This window comes from Quercus suber, unplaced genomic scaffold (genome assembly GCF_002906115.3).
Source record: "Quercus suber isolate HL8 unplaced genomic scaffold, Cork oak 2.0 scaffold_242, whole genome shotgun sequence".
Classification (NCBI taxonomy): Eukaryota; Viridiplantae; Streptophyta; class Magnoliopsida; order Fagales; family Fagaceae; genus Quercus; species Quercus suber.
This window is the reverse complement of record NW_027069699.1, coordinates 509,587-526,887: the sequence shown is the minus strand read 5'-3', so window position 1 is coordinate 526,887 and position 17,301 is coordinate 509,587. Positions and strand designations below refer to the sequence as shown.

The following is a 17,301-nucleotide window of genomic DNA, read 5'->3' as shown; positions in this document are numbered from 1 at the left end:
TAAAATATAAAAATGACTATCAATAGTATTTAAATTATATATATCGAAATTATATTATGCATTTTATTGTGTATTTTTAAATATATATATGCATATTTATGGAGCTACAAGCTACTTCGTATTAATCCAAAAATACATTCACTTGTATACTCAATTTTATAACATGTTTAAATAGTTGATTATAAATGATAGGGTGGAGGCTTTCTGGTCACAACTTTTTATATGAACTTATCTTCTTTTTTTCTTTTTCTTTTTTTAACAACTCACACAAATTATTTTAATAAATCTTGAAATTGAGTCTGCAAATTTTTAAAATGATGTGAAAACTATGGTTTAAAAAGTGTTGTTGAAACACGTGTTTACAATATTTATAAAGTAAAAAATGTGTTTTGTATTATGTTTCAAATAACATGTTTCAGTGTGTGAAAAAAAAACATAATTGTGTGTTTATTTTTAAAAGGATGACAAGCACAATACCATTTAATATTTTTTTATTTGAGGAGAAAGAAGTTTGTTTCTGTTTTGTCTAATCAAGTGGGCTTCATGGTTTTTAACATATTTACAAAAGTGCTATTGAGCAACGTTATTTTAAAACTGAAAACTGGTAAGATGAGTTTTCTAAATTCCATGTTTAAACACCTAAAAATGAGCAATGTAACTCAAACACTTTAGTAAAAAAACACCCTTACCAAATGTGTTTTTTTTTTTTTTTTTTTAGCTCATAGTTTTTAGTGTTCAAACACTAAAAAACTATTGTTCAAATACCCTAATCAAATAGGGCCTAAGTCCTTACAAACCGACTCAAAAAAGCATTAGAGTTTCTAAACTCTATAATAATAAAAAATGAAAGATGAGGATGTGGTTCCTCATACAAAATTGAGTGTTTTTTTTTTTTTTTTTAGCATCCAGGTATTTTCTTATGCATATAAAGGTCTACACATATGGAGTCAACGCAGAAAGAGCAGCTAAAGTTAGGCTTGATGGTCAAAGAAAACAAAAGAAGAAGAAAGGGACGAAATGGGTAACTAAACATAAAATTCTAACTATATAATTAATTGTCAACGTTTTCAAACTATATTTTTTACTAGCATCTCGAGTTTTAAAGGCTCGATTTTGGCCTATAAATCGAGTCTCAAAGACTTGATTTTCATGGCCTAATCATATCTGATGTGGCATATTTTTCCACGTGGCGATCACATGAAAATCGAGTTTCTTAAACTTGATTTCTAACACACAAAAAAATAAAATAAAATAAAATAAAATTCTAAGTCCATGTACCGAAATACCCAAAAACAAATTTCAAAAATCCCAAACACATCAATCTTAATCAAAACTCAGATCAGAGGGAGAGAAAGAGCTCAGAGGGAGAGAAAGCCTCACCAGCCAGGCGCAGCCGGGGCTGGCGCGCGGCCTGGGCCTCTGGGTCGCTCGCGATGGTCCGATTTGATCTTCTCCTTCTGGTTTTTTTTTTTTTTTTTTTTTTCCTCTAGGTTGTTTCTCTGTTCTATACCTCTCTTATTTGTTTATATTTATAAGGGTTGGAAATCGAGTATTAGAAACTCGATTTCTATGTGGTCGCCACATGAAAAAATATGCCACATCAAATATGATTAGGTTATGAAAATCGAGTCTTTAAAACTCGATTTATGTGCCAAAATCGAGCCTTTGAAACTTGAGATGCTAGTAAAAAATATAGTTTGAAAACGTTGACAACTAATTATATAGTTAGAATTTTATGTTTAGTTACCCATTTCGTCTAGAAGTGACAAAAAAAAAGAAAAAAGTGTGAAGCATAATCTTACAAATTATCGATCACCAAAAAAAAAAAATTAATATTTATTTATTATCTTATTAAACTAGTATTTTATTAATAAAATTTTTAAATAAAATTTGTATTATTTTTATTAATTTTATTAAAAATAAAGATATTATTGATCAATTAAAGTATCCCCAGACTTCAATGAATTATGATATTGAGGGAGTCCATTTTGCATTAGATTTCGTGTACAAAGTGGCCTTACCTTCCAGCTATTTTCCTAGCATTTTTCGTTTTCCTTTTATTTTGTTTTGGATAGCTTCCAAGTACTTTCTGGAGACATACGAAGGTTTGCACAGATGAGGCCACGTCCACGTGAAAAAAGCAAAAGTTGGTGACAATAAATAAAGAAGAAAGACTTTATGCAAAAATTGGTAGTGGGATGCCCACCGACTCTAATAAAAAATTAATTGATAGGAAATAGAAAATGAACTTTTGAGTTTTGACCCATCTTCCACGTGAGGATGAGGTTCCTCATACTGTCATACATTTTTTTTTTCTAGAAAAGAAAAAATCGTATGGACGTGCCCTCCACTTCTACGTGTTTTCATTTTTCTTTTCTTTTTTTTTGGGAGGGGAGTTTTGGATAGCTTCCAAGTATTTTCCTAAGCATACAGAGGCCTGCACAAATGGAGCTTGCGTGGGGAAAAAGCCGCTAAAATTGGGTCTGATAGTCAAAGAAAACAAAAGAAGAAGAAGACGAAGAAAGAAAAAGGAAAAAACAGTGAAGCATAAGAAGATATATAGAAATACTATGTCAATGAATAAGTAAAATTCTATTTACTATAATCCAATTTGTTTTCTTTTCTATGACTGAGGTATTATCTTACTAAGATCACCTCACTTATTGGCATAATAGCATTACTGTATTATTGTATTGAAGAAATTGTAGCTATAGAGTGGATGGCCACTTGAATAATAGAGAAGTGCATATATCATTTTATCTTTATAGTTTTATCTTGCTAGCAATTTCCTTTTATTTTAGGACAAAGTTTGCCAAAGGCACTAACTTTACTAATTATTTTTTTTATTAGATGTAAATTTTGATTAATATGCTGTTGGATAACATTTTTTTATCTTTCATATTTGTAAAATTTTCAAAAGATTAAAAATTAATAGCTATATCATCAATCAAATATTTAAATTTTAAGTTTTTGTAATGTAAAATTATGCATTAAAAATAAATTTATAGATCGAATAGTAAATAATATCTGATTAACGAGAAATTTAATATACATGTTAAGAACATAAAGAACAAGCACTCCAGCAGATAGACTTTCAAAATATATAAATATGCTAATTTTTTCAATAGGAGTTGTAGCCATTAGCTACAAATAAATTTTGTCCTTTATTATTATTTTTTTTAAAGAGTATAATTTAGCAAAAATAGCCTAGAGAGTGACTGGTATTGACAAGTAATCCGTTCAAATAAATATAAGTAAAAATTCAATTTTATACTCAATTTTACAATATGTTTAAGTGGTTGATAAGGAAGAAACTTAATTGATCACCATTTTTTACGTCAACTTATCGCCCTTTTTTTCATGACTCACGGTAGACCATTTTGATAAATTGTGATATTTTGAGTGAGTGCAATTTTGAAAGTGGCCCTTGTGTTCCTCCATATGTTTAAGTGTTTTCTTTTTCTTTTATTTTGGATAGTTTCCAGGTATTTTTCTGTGCAAGCACATGGAAGTCTGCACAAATGGACCCACGTGAAAATAGCTTCAAAAGTTGCTGGTTTGATAGTAAAATTAAAATAAAGAAGAAACAAAAGGTCGTGGAGCCGAGGTGAAAAAAACAGCAAATTTAGTTGGGTTTGAAAGTCCAAAAAACAATGACAAATGTAAATTGTCACTAACTTCACTTGTCCGGCACGGTCAGAACAAAACGAAAAAGCCAGACTTTTTATGCTGTGAAAATGGCCAACTTGATAGACAAAACAAAAGCAAGTGGGAAATTTCATAGTTGGTCACCTGGAAGTTCACTCGCTTTGACTACTTTTTCAGGACGTGCAAAGCAGGGAAATGATTGCATATATCACCAACCAAAGCCTTGCTAGAGAAACTTAAAGTCTCTTACTGTTGCTCCCATTCTCTAATTCTGCAACACTCTCTGCTACATATCGCTTAACAAGCTAGTAAGTTACCAATTGCTTCCATGGCCACTCAAGCAACTTCCTCCTCCCCCTCTTCAACTTCTTCGTCATCTTCTTCTTCTTCTTGCCCTCGATGGAAATATGATGTGTTCCTCAGTTTTTGCGGTGTTGACACCCGCATGAATTTCACAGATCATCTTTATACTGCTTTGAAACAAAAGGGTATTATTACTTTCCGGGATGATGAAAAACTTGAGCGAGGAAAGTATATTTCTGTAGAGCTCTTGAAAGCAATAGAAGATTCCAAGTATGTTATCATCGTTCTCTCAACAAACTATGCTTTTTCAAAGTGGTGCTTGATTGAACTAGCAAAAATTGTTGAATGCATGGAGAAGACCAAATTGACAGTTTTGCCTGTCTTTTATCATGTGGATCCCTCTGACGTAAGGAACCAAAGAGGCACTCTTGCTGAAGCCTTTGTTAAACATGAGGAAGATACCAAAGTTAACACAGAAGATATGCAAGCATGGAAAGCTGCTTTGAAAGATGTGGGTCATTTATCTGGATGGCATTTGCATGATAGGTAACATTTGTCTTTTGAGAGTAATTTTGTTCATACTAATATCAAAATCGTAATTTTCTACACTAAAACTTTGCTAACTTTCCCATGGATTATCATGAAAAATTTTATTTACTTTTTCTAGCCCAATCAAATCAGAGAAAATTTCAGTTTATCTTCCGTGTTTATACTATGAACTTAATTAGGACATTATAATCTCAAATTGGACTCTGGTTGAAGATCCTTTGGGTAGTTTGAAGCATGGTAGTATATGTATATTTGGTATTTACTCAATAAATACAAATAAAGACACAAACTTAGCAATTAAGCCTCAATTCAAACGGTTGCCTCCTTTTAGTTGAATATGTCTAATACTTACTTATCTCAAAAGCGTAGCAAGAATCATAACAGGACAAATCTGTTTAGAAATCTACTTAGTAGCAGTTATTTCCAAAGTTTGTTATAAGTAGGTTCTAATCCTATATATACTTCTTTTCGTCATAGATTTCTCATACGTTCATGCCCATATTATTTTTACCAACCGATTTTTTTTATTTTTTTTATTTTTTTTTATTATTATTTTTTTTTTGTATTATCAATAGTGACCAACTTCCTCTTTTCCCCGAGAGCGATCATCTACATATATTTGGTATTGAAAAATCAGTGATTTATATTTTAGACCCAAGTTTTATAGCTGATGTCAGTTTTAAGCTAATTATTGTACAATTTAAAACCCAATAGTTTTAAGTGATTAGCCAACTGAAGGTAGAGAGAATGATGAAGGTTTAAGCTCTGGGGTTTACGGGTTCTCTCTAGCTCTTCAAATAGAAATTCAAGTCATAAAATCGGGGGAAATGGGATCATATATAGGTAGGCTAAGAGGCTGAAATTGCAAAGAAAAAATTATAGAACTGTCTCAGATTCTTTAAAGTCCGCTCTTCCGAAGTGTTGTACGAGAGTGGGACAAACACACTAGTTAATTGTTTTTCAAATTCAACTTTTGTCCCTAAGTTTGCTTCTTGCCATGAAGTTCGTAGGAGTGAAATACCTCAGCAACTTACTTTCATTTTAGCACTTTGACAACTTCACCGCACCAACCCAGTACAGATGAAACCCCACGAAATACATGAACACATGAAAATTAAGATCAACAAGATACAAAAATATTTATCATGAAATTGGCCAACAACTAGAGACCTAGCTAACAGGTATAATATATGTATCTTTCTTTCCTTTATTTATTTATTTATTTTTCCTCATTTGGGTCTATCTTCCTTATAAATCAATTACTGAATTACCATTAAAAAAAAATTGGGAAACAAGTATTTTCCACTATTTATGTTTGGGTAATTTACAATTCCCCCTCTTATATTTGAACCCAACCAATTTATTCTTTAATGTTTGGAAAATAATCAAATATCCATAATCCTTTACTTTTTTACTTAAATCTAACGGAGTCATAATGATTAAAAATACAATCAAATAAAATAACTCTACAATTCTTAACTTTTTCCTCAACTTTTTTTCTTCTTTGTGATGTACAACTAATAACTTCTTGATGCTAAACTTTGTCCATAAACAGAATTGTCTCAGTTTCTTTAAAGTTCCCTCCTCCAAAGTGTTGTATGAGAGGGACAAACACACTAGTTAATTGTTTTACAAATTCAACTTTTGTCTCTAAGTTCGCATCTTGTCACGAAGTTCGTAGGAGTGAAATACCTTAGCAACTTACTTTCATTTTAACTCTTTGACAACTTTACCTCACCGACCCAATACAAATGAAAGCCCCACAAAATACATGAACATATTAAAATTAAGATCAACAAAATACAAAAATATTTGTCATAAAATTAGCCAGAAGAGACCTAACAGGTATAATACATGCATCTTTTTTTTTTTTTTTTCCTTCTTCTCATTGGGGTCTATCTACCTTATAAATTAATTATTGAATTATCATTAAAAATTGGGAAAAAAGTATTTTTCCCTATTTATGTTTGGGTAGTTTACAATTCCCCCTCTTATCTTTAAAACCAATGTATTCTTTCTTTAATGTTTGGAAAATAATCAAATATCCATAATCCGTTACTTTTAAATTTGATGGAGTCACAATGATTAAAAATACAATCCAAGAAAATAACACTACAATTCTTAACTTTTTCCTCAACTTTTTCTCTTCTTTGTGATGTACAACTAATAACTTCTTGAAAAAACTCCATTGAATTTAATTAAGAAAGTAATAGAGTGAAAGTATTTGTTCATTTCCCGAATCTAGAGATGAAAATTGATTGGTTTTAGAGATAAAATGGGAAAATTGTGAATAATCCAAACATAAGGGGGAATGCTTTTTCCCAAAAAAACTTAGATCTTGTAGGCAAAAAGGGGAATGCTTTTTCCAAAAAAAACTTAGATCTTGTAGACAAAAAATTACAAATAAACATGAAAATCTAAAATTTAAATAAAATAGGAGTTAGATCAATTGTGAAGATAGAAAATGAAAAACATATTGAGGTAATGTTAAAACGAAGAATTTAATAAGTAATTATAAAAGTCAAGAATCTTGTAAAATCTGAGCTGTTGTCAAATTACGTTTTGGAATATAGAAATGAGAAACTTTTTGAAAATGTAAATTTCAGTTTAAATGACTATTGATATGATTTGAAATCGTCCACAACCATGACTATGACTCTCATTGAGGAGTAGTTAATTTTTTATTTTTTTTAATAATTTAATTGTTGGGGAGGGGCGACGTTTTCGATATTAAAGACATCAGGGGCTGCGAGTATATCAATTGGTCTATTTGTTATAAACTTTTTTCTTACTGTGAAGATTTAAGAAAATTAAAAAAGGAGTATGGCATAGAAATCCCGGAAATGTGAAAATAAAAAAAAAAAAAATGATTTCATAAAATTAAGAACACTCAAAACTTATTAAATTTTGTTAGTCATAAAGAAACATTTGGTTCTCACTTAGATTAAATGATCTGCTAAACAAATTAAACCTTAATTACAGTGCTACATTATAAGGGCATGGTTGGTAACTTTTTTTTTTCCCCTTAGTTTTCTGTTTCCGCAAATAGTTTTCTATTTTTTAGATTGGAAAACTTGTTTGGCAATCCAAAATGAATAGAAAACAAAAATTGTTTTTAAAATTTAATTTGTGAATAAAATTGAAAACACGCAAATGGTTGTTTTCAATTTCTATTTTTGAAAATCCTATGAAAACACAAGCCTAATTTAATGAATTCGCTTCATTTAATGAGTTAGCACTAAAGTTCTAATCCTAGTAATAACAAATTTCAATATTTTTATCTCTCTCTTTTCTCGCGCAAGATTTTTTCATTTTAACTAACCAAACATGTTTTTGATTTTGAAAATACAAGAAAATTGTTTTTTCTTTCTATTCCCAAAGACAAGTTTTCTTGAAAACAAAAACTAAAAATTTTTAGGAAACATATCCTAAGCTTTTTGAATTGCATTTTTTTTTTTTTTTTTATTGCATGAAGCTAAGATTGTATTTTGAATGTTTTGTCTCCTTTATTTATACTATACTAGCTTAAAACTCATGTATACAATTAAGAATATCCACAATTAGATACATATATTGTCACAACCCAAATCCAAACCATGTATTTAATCGTACTGGCATGCTAATACCAACCCTAATTCTGATATTAATACAAACCAACTAACTTGACTATGAATTTTTTCTTTTTCTTTTAATAGATTGCTTTAATTTTATTTGCTAATCTCACAACATGGACAGCGTAGTCCAACTATAGGAAGCGATAACATCACATACATACTGTTGCATCTCCGTAGTTTACATTAACACCAAAATGCATAACACTGAAAGACTAATACCATCATAAAGAGATTAAATTCTATAAGGATGGAGTGTAAAACCTATGTTTTACACCATTCAATAAATGATTGCCACATTAGCATTTTACTTAAAATTTATTAAAATTCAATACATCCTACCACACCTAATAACATCTCAATAGATTCTCAATTTGGTTGGATTTATATATGGGTATTAGAATTGATTGAGTGTGATTGTGTTTATTCTTAAATATGTTTTCAAATTCCATTTTTTTTTTTTTTTTTTATTGCATGAAGCTAAGATTGTATTTTGAATGTTTTGTCTCCTTTATTTTTACTATACTAGCTTAAAACTCATGCATACAATTAAGAATATTCACAATTAGATACCTATATTGTCACAACCCAAATCCAAACCATGTATTTAATCGAACCAGCATGCTATGATATTAATACAAACATACATACTGTTGCTAATCTCAAACCAACTAACTTGACTATGAATTTTTTATTTTTCTTTTAACACATTGCTATAATTTTATTTGCTAATCTCACAACATGGAAAACGTAGTCCAACTATAGGAAGTGATAACAACACATACATACTGTTGCATCTCCGTAGTTTACATTAACTCCAAAATGCATAACAGTGAAAGACTAATACCATCATAAGTATCATTACAACCCGAAATGTTTGGTACAACCTCACAATAAACTGCCCAACAGAAATACATTACAAAACTAAACTTGTTCTACCACATAGCTAACTTTACTTATGTACTACCTCAAAACTAAGTCTCTACTCTGAGCTGCAAAAGGGTACCTGCTAACTAAAAATGCTAAAGGGGTGAGCATTCCACTTGCTCGGTAAGGGATGTGTGGCGTGAGCATTTAATAACATGCATGGAATGCATTATAAACAAAATAATTTTCACATGGATATGACTTGCTTACAAACCGAGCTCATGCTAAAATGGTTTATTGAATTTGCATAAAACATGATATAAACTTTTGAATTATAACATTTGATCAACTTCATTATGGAAACACGAATCATAAGCTTCATAGCATGTTAAAAGTCTCCTTTGAGAAACATAACATGAACTCATAGGTCTTGGAAAGCATTATCTTCGAACATATAACTTGTTTTTCATAAACCATTCATGAGAATCATAACTCTCATGCACTAAAAATGCCTGTGCAAATCTCATAACCGAACATAAAAGGTGAAACTCATGAATCTAAAGTCAAACTGTCATAGTGTCAAACAAACTGTAAAACTACTTGATCATTAAAAGTATTGAGTCATAATCATCTAAATTATTTCGTAAACTAAACTACTTGACCCTTATGGCTAGCCATTTGACTCTACGCCAAGTACTCCCTAGATATAAACATCTATGTCACGCCCCAAACCCAAAAGGGTTCAAAGCATGCGAAACCAAACCTTCAAGAGAAATTGTAGGGGATTTTTTTTTTCTTCCATATGATAAAATAAATAAACCTATTGATCTCTCTACAATATAAGTTAGAGCTCCATAATACATATACAAACAATACGAACTACAAATCATGTGCCTCCAAAATTAACATGAATATTCCAAACACCAAATGATTTAACAAAGAACTCCAATGTTCTCAAAAATAGGCAACCCCAACAAAATTCTTGGGCTAACAAACCTCAAGAGAGTCCAACCTCTAATAGAATTAACTACTACTTCCTTAGAAACAACTAGATCAAATCACCAACCAATAATAATGTCAATCTCCCAATTCAGCATAAAACTTCAATCACCACCAATAAGACAAGCTCCATTTCCAAAGTGTAGCTAATTTATCTGTAAAACTGTTGGAGAGTGGAATGAGTTAAAGCTCCGTAAGTAGCATAATTAATGGGGGAGGGGAAAATGCAAGTTTCATGATAATGAACATTTTACAAAACATATGTCACAGTCCAAGGGTAAAACATGAAGAGCTCATAGTTTACATGAAATCAAAACACGGTTCAATTTCAAGAAGTTTCATAAAAACCTTTGAAATACCCAATATATTCACAAGGTTCTCAAATTTTCCAAAATCATTTCTTGTCAATAACATTTTCTATCAATTTCCCAAATATCATAAGTCAAGATAAAACATCTTTGGAACTTGCAAATAATGCAATATATCCAAAAAATCCATTCCCAAGAATTATATCAAAGATACCTATCTTTTCCATGCTAACAAATCATACATTTCCCCATATGCAATATCAAATATGATAGGGCTTTCCATAAAAAATTTCCCTAAATGTGTTTAACCCAAAACAACGTTTTAATGCAATGTGCTTAATTTTCAAAAATCCCATTAAGAAGCCACTTACCTCAGAAGACCAACCAATTTTACCTCAACCGGGCATCACAAAATCAACTAATCTAGTCACTAGGTCTATCGCCAAGAATATCAGAACCTAGAAACACAATGATCAAACCTATCAATAACAAGGCCTTTCACAATGTACCATCACACTTATCTCCTTAAATCGAAATGATTCCATAAAATCAAACCAAAGGCCCTAAAGTCTAGCTTGCCTGTCCTAAGACAAGTACCCTTCACAGCTCACAGACGAGAACCAAACAAGCATCCAAGAAACTCATAGTGCTGACACAACCAAAACATTTTAAATTCACTACAGCAATAATGTGCATCGTAAGATAATATAGCATACTCATGAATCTCTTTGGGTACTAAATAATATATTTAAGCCAAGATAAGATCAACCGAAATTTGGGATTAGTTCCACAATTTCTCAACATTTTAGTCTCACTTTCAGATTTAGTACATAGCAGGGCAGCCATTTTGTAAAAATTGTTTGGTCAATGAAAAGTTATCCAATTGATTCGAAACTTTAAGGGAGCATTCCCCCATATGTATACAATGTACCACAGAAAATTCAGCCCAAAATGATTTTTCCATAATTTATTAAAAATCATGTATTACGGCCGACTCAAGTCTGCCCCTGACAGCTTTAGAAAATTGCTATAGTTTTTAGACTAGCCCAAATTATTTGAAAATTTACTCACATTAAAACCACAAGATTTAAAGCATATTAAAAACAAGGAATCAAACCCAAAATCTCATATAAACAACTTATCAAACACTTGGAATGCAAAAAGCACATGCTCACACTTCACTCTCATAAATTCATAGTTATCACTTCACTCACACCCACATTTGCCAAAGTCATTTAAAATGCAAAGAAACGCACTTCCAAAGGAATCAACCCCAAAATTCCACAAAATCAACCCATACGATTGCCCCGGGAACCCAAATTTTTAACCATGGAGAGACCCCAAATGATCACCACTTATAAAAACTCTAAACCACTTAACAAATAAGTCCACCAAATCAAAAATCCATGTACTCAATCACATGTATATCACTCATGCAGCTTAGATTAGAAAGAAATCTTACAACAACTTGAAAAGCTACCAAAACAGTTAAGAGTTTTTCCTTTAAAGTTTGAGACAATGGAGCATATTGATATGTGGTTTCTAATGGGATTCTCCGGTGAAACCCGCTGGAAATGGTGGTGGATGGCTGGTTTACCGGTGAGGGAGTGAGAGAAATAGAGGGAGTGTGTGTGGGCTTCGGTGGGTGAGTGAGATACGAAAATAGAGAGCTAGAGGGAGAAGCGGTGTATACGTATGGTGATAAGAGGGGGTTGTTCCAAAATATTTGGGATCAAGTTCACAATTTTACCCTTAAAGTTTCACTCATATTTAAATTGGCCATTCCAAAATTAACTAAATACCGTCACATGCCCAAATATTCAAAACTTCTCCATAAAATAGTTAACCATACTGATTAAAAATAAACTCCAATTTAGATATTATTCTCATCCAAAAAATTGCTTCAAAGGAAAAAAAAAATTTTATATATATATATATATATATATTTGGGGCGTTACAATCTATAGGTATGGTTCATCTAACTCTGTGCCAGTTACTCCCCAAGTACAAACATCCGGGGCACAATTCTCATACGACTCTATGTCAAGTACTCCCCGGTACAAACATCTAGATACATTTTTTTTCTATATCATGTACCCCTTGACCTATATGCCGAGTACAATGTTACAATGACTGGATCCATCTTTCTATTTGAAATTCATTTGCTTTCTAAAACATTCTCTTCTTAGAACTCTTTAGTTTCCATGCTTTCCATAATTCTCATTTCTTGAAAATTCTCTACTCTCAAAAGAAGGTTTAGAACATCTTTCACATACACATGATTTACCTTTCATGACTCACTATATAACAGTTTGTGTAGTTTTTCATAAAATAGGTATAATTTCATTGAAACATAAGCATAAACACGAAAAGCTTTGTATTAAACACATTTGTTTCTATTCTCATGTATTAACATACAACCTTAGAGTAACTTCACTAAAGCATGCATATTTCTCATTAGTAAACACAATTACAAAACGTGTTTAAACAAAAGCATTTATTACATAATAAATACCCTTAGGAAAACATGGGCTACCAAACCCTCATGGCACATTCGCTTACCTTGGAGCAGATACTTTGAAGTCTCAAAGCTTACAGCGGAGTCACCTACCGGTCTTGGCCTGTCCCTAGATCAAAGGATGGATATTCCATTACTTAGTATCCCATTCTGGCCTATGAAGGTTATTCATTTCACAACTTAGCTTCAACTCCCATAGATTTCCATTCCTTCTCATTCTTTATCCTAACTAAGTTCCTAGGAGTCCCTATAATTACCCCAAACCATAACTTTAGGAATAAATCCTCAAAGTTAGGTGTACATTTCCTGTTGACTACTTATTCCAGCAGCATATACTTCAGTTACAAGATTTCAATGGGCTATCAAATCACATCTAGTTTTCATGACATTTACAAAGTGACTCCTATAGAATTCTGGTACATCTCATAAAATTTTCAGAGCAAAGGCATATAGCCATGATTTACCAAAAATCATACAAGCCAGCATACTTGAATATGCCCTAACAGAGTTGCAGTCAACTTAGAAATGTTGGGTGCAAGCACCGTGTGGGTCCCGCCCACATGCTTGGGTCAAAGCTCATTTAATGAGCTAGCTTGCTTCCTCAAGCTTCCAAAGTCAGCATGTCATTCTTTGGGCAGTGACTTAGGCGTGTGGGACATGCTGAAACTGAAAAAGGAGAAAAGAAAGAAAACCGAGGCCATTTGGCCTAGTGAGGAGAGCTGAAGCATGAGAGCCACATTCGGCCATTTTGTGTGTGAGTTTCAGAGAGAACAAGACACAGAGAAAGGGAGCACTTCGGCTTGAGTGGTGCAGTCCGAATGAAGAAATAGAGAGGAACACAGTGAGTGTGAGAGAGTGAAAAAGAAAAATGAGACATTTTTTTTGCTCAAGTTACACACAAGGAAAATAAATTGGTAGAGTTCTCATGGAGTTTTTGAGTGCTACAACTATGGAGAGCTAGAGTATTCAATGGAAAATTTTGCTACTGGCTTTGTGGTGAGATTGTATTTACTCGAGATTTATTTGTTGCATATCCAATTTATCGTGGACTCAAGTTTAGCATAAACTTGATAGTTGTAATCGCATAGTTGTAATCTTTATTTTATAGTGGATATTTTTCGGAGCTACCTCGTGGTTTTTCCCTTTACCCCGGAGGGTTTTCCACTTAAAAATTGGTGTTCTTTTGTGAATGTGTTTATGTAGTGCTTGCTGAATTCTTTTTTTTTTCATAATATTGTTATTGCTTGGTAGTTATATATTTTAATTCACATATAGACATTGAGGGGATTAGGATTTTTCCCCAACAAGAAGTTGCACTGTTATTTTTATAGTCATCCAATTGTTATGAGACCAATTCCATTACAACCATATGTATATTAGCTTTCAATAGGAACTACCTCTAGCATCAAAATTCACAAAATTGGATTTAATCCAACTTTTTCATATAGTAGTAAACACAGAATTTGTCACAGCGATAGTTTTAACATATTTACGCACAATATCATTTTGCAAATGGTCTTATTTTAATGTGGGAATTTTTATACTTGTACTAGACATGTTAAAATATATTAATAGGCAGCCAATTAAGCATTTTAATCATTATGGCATAGAATTAAAATTTAATCATCAACACTGCATTAATTACTAACTATAATTTGGATTTCTTTGGCATTTAGCATTATTTTCGGAACATTTAGTTAGTTGTTAAGTTTACAAAACTATTTAATAAATTAACATCTTGAGGCTCTAAAACTCAAGTTCAATATGAAACTCAACTCTCTAAAACTTGAGTTGCATGTGGTGGTAATCTGATGTGGAAGAAAAAATTCACATGAAACTTAAGTCTCTAAGACTTGAGTTGCTACCGTTCTCCATATATGTTTTCTTCTACTTCTTATTCTTCTTCAGGTCATCTTCTTTCTTCCCTTCTTCTTCAAGTTTACTTCTTCTTTAGGTCTTCTCCTCTTTCTTTGGGTCGACTTCTTTTTCTTTCTCCTCCTCCTCCTCCTCCTCCTCCTTCTTATTCAGATCTCATTCTATAGAACTCAAGTCTCTCAAACTAGTCTGCTAGCACTGGAACTCGAGATCCACATGAAAAAATTGTTTCACGTTAGCTGTATGCCAGCACTAGAACTCGAGTCTTAAAAGCTCGAGTTTTGTCACCAAAGACTCATTACAAAATAGTTTCAAAAACTTGGCAACTAACACCACTTCCCCCCCTCCCCCCTTTAAAACTTTCTACCCTCATGTAGGTTCTCATAACTACTTTAATTTGCAACAATATCCAATTGAAAATTAGTTTCTAAAAGAGATTTCCCACACATCAAGCTAACCATTATACTAAGTTTACATGGATTATTGAGTGAAAAACTTGGATTTTTCCCCTTACCCTATGGTCGGTTCTTTGAGAGAAATGTAGAAGAATTACTCTAGTCTGAGTCTTTGAGGAGAACTTTAAGAAGAAATGATATTTGCCACCTTTAGAGCTTCTGGAACCGTGAGGTGAGGAGGGAGAGAGCATAGAGAGAGCTTGGAGAGTGTGTTTCTTCCATCTATGTTTGTTGCTCATTTGTAGATATTAGAATGCTCTTAGGCCTTTGCATGGCCGGCCATGTGGCTGACTTTAAATGTGTCACCATGCATGATATGTTGGTGTTAAATATGTCTTCATTTGATTGGTTAGAGAGGTGTCCAAGTGAAATTACTAAATTACCCACATGAAATTAAATTAAAGACCTAACATTTTATTTATGGACTTAGCTTTTAAGTTACTCTAACTTATGATTAAATACATATTAAAAAAAAAAAAAAAAAAACTTATGATTAACTAGTTACTTTGCTTTTGTGTGTGTGTATATATAATAACCATTAATCATGTATCCTAATTACTCTTACATTAGTGTCACCTAGTTTAGGTTAATTGTATACAAGAGTTATGCATTTTTAGATATATACTACTGTCAATTTTTTTAAGACCTTCCTCCCCCTTCTCGTGTGTATGTGTATTAAAATACTCAGTATTCTAAAAAAATATATAGTTTAGGTTAAGGTCTAAAATAGAGCGGGGCATCTCTCTCTCTCTCTCTCTCTCTCTCTCTCTCTCTCTCTCGCGTGTGTGTGTGTGTATATATACCTAAAAAGTAACGGACTTCACACACTAAAACATTAAATAAATTTGAATGCAATCTATCTATATTTTCACGTATTTAAATATAAAAATAATTGATGCAATAGTAGAGCATAATTGTAAGGATGATTGGTATAAAATTAGATTGCATTTATAATCTAAGGATGCCTAAAATTAAATTATAGGGCAATTAGAAGGGCATTTATAAAATTAGATTGCATCTCTTCTTCTTCTTCAAGAGATGGAAATACGATGTATTTTTCAGTTTTAGAGGTGAAGACACCTACAAAAAATTTACAAACCATCCATATACTGGTTTGAAACAAAAAGGCATTTCCACTTTTAGGGACAATGAAAAACTCAAGCAGAGAACATCTATTGCCTCAAAGCTCTTGAAGCAATAGAAGAATCAAGGTTTGCTATCGTTTTTCTATCAAGAGACTATGCCTCTTCAAAGTAGTGCTTGATTTAACTAACAAAGATTGTTGAGTGCATCGAAAAGACAGGATTGGTAGTTCTACCTGTTTTTTACTATGTAGATCCTAGTGATGTGTGAAATCTTAGGGGGGCTTTTGGAGAAGCCTTTGCTAAACATGAAGAGAGTTTCAAGGATAACATAGAAAATGTACAAATGTGGAAAGCTACTCTAATAAAAGTTGCTAATCTTGTTGGATGGGATTTAAATGATTGATATGAATTTCTTTGAAATAATGCTATTTATGGTCAACTCTTTTTTTTTCTTTTTAAGAATTTATTTATTATGACTTACTTTTTTTTACTAGGCCACCTGAGAGGAGAGTATTTAACTATTTGTAGAATAACCTTGACTAACCCTATTCTAATCCTAGTAGGACTAGATTCGAGTCATACAAAGTATATACTTTACAACTTTGCAACAAATTTGGCCCTTAATAGCTCTAAAATTTCCCCCCATAATACATAGTAATGAATTTCTAAGATTATGTTTATGATGAATGTTTTATCTCTACATGTGGCTAGCTTTATGTCATCAAAATTATTGTTTTGCTATTTTCTTTGCAGGCATGAATCAATAGTTATCCAAAAAATCATTGCAAGGATATTTAGTGAGTTGTATCACAAACTCCCATGTGCTTCTGAGGACCTTGTTGGAATGGACTCTTGTGTGGAGGAAATATTAGATTCATACTTAAGTGAAGAATTGGGTGATGTTCGCTGTCACGCCCCAAACCCGATTTCCGGATTTGTGACCATGACCAGGCATGCTAATTCAAGTCTAAACCTGATATTAACAAGAACCAATTAACTTTTAAAAAAAACTTTCAGAAAAGCTTTTAACAAAAGCTTCCCCCTTTAATTTTCATTCTTGTTTCTCTACTTAAATGATATAAA

At 32.0% G+C, this 17,301-nt stretch overlaps 1 protein-coding gene and 1 long non-coding RNA gene across 2 annotated transcripts; one reads left to right on the top strand and one right to left on the bottom strand.

Annotated features, from left to right (window-relative positions):
• The first annotated feature begins 3,686 nt into the window (after window positions 1-3,686).
• Window positions 3,687-17,215, top strand: LOC136070560 (toll/interleukin-1 receptor-like protein). Its single transcript, XM_065780652.1, has 2 exons — window positions 3,687-4,497; window positions 16,972-17,215. Exons 1-2 carry the CDS (start codon window positions 3,977-3,979, stop codon window positions 17,213-17,215), a joined length of 765 nt encoding a protein of 254 aa, XP_065636724.1. The 5' UTR covers window positions 3,687-3,976.
• Window positions 9,760-12,003, bottom strand: LOC136070554 (uncharacterized). Its single transcript, XR_010631787.1, has 2 exons — window positions 10,657-12,003; window positions 9,760-10,140 (listed from the first exon to the last, which is right to left on the bottom strand). It is a non-coding gene; the product is annotated as an uncharacterized LOC136070554 (long non-coding RNA).
• Window positions 17,216-17,301: the final 86 nt, after the last annotated feature.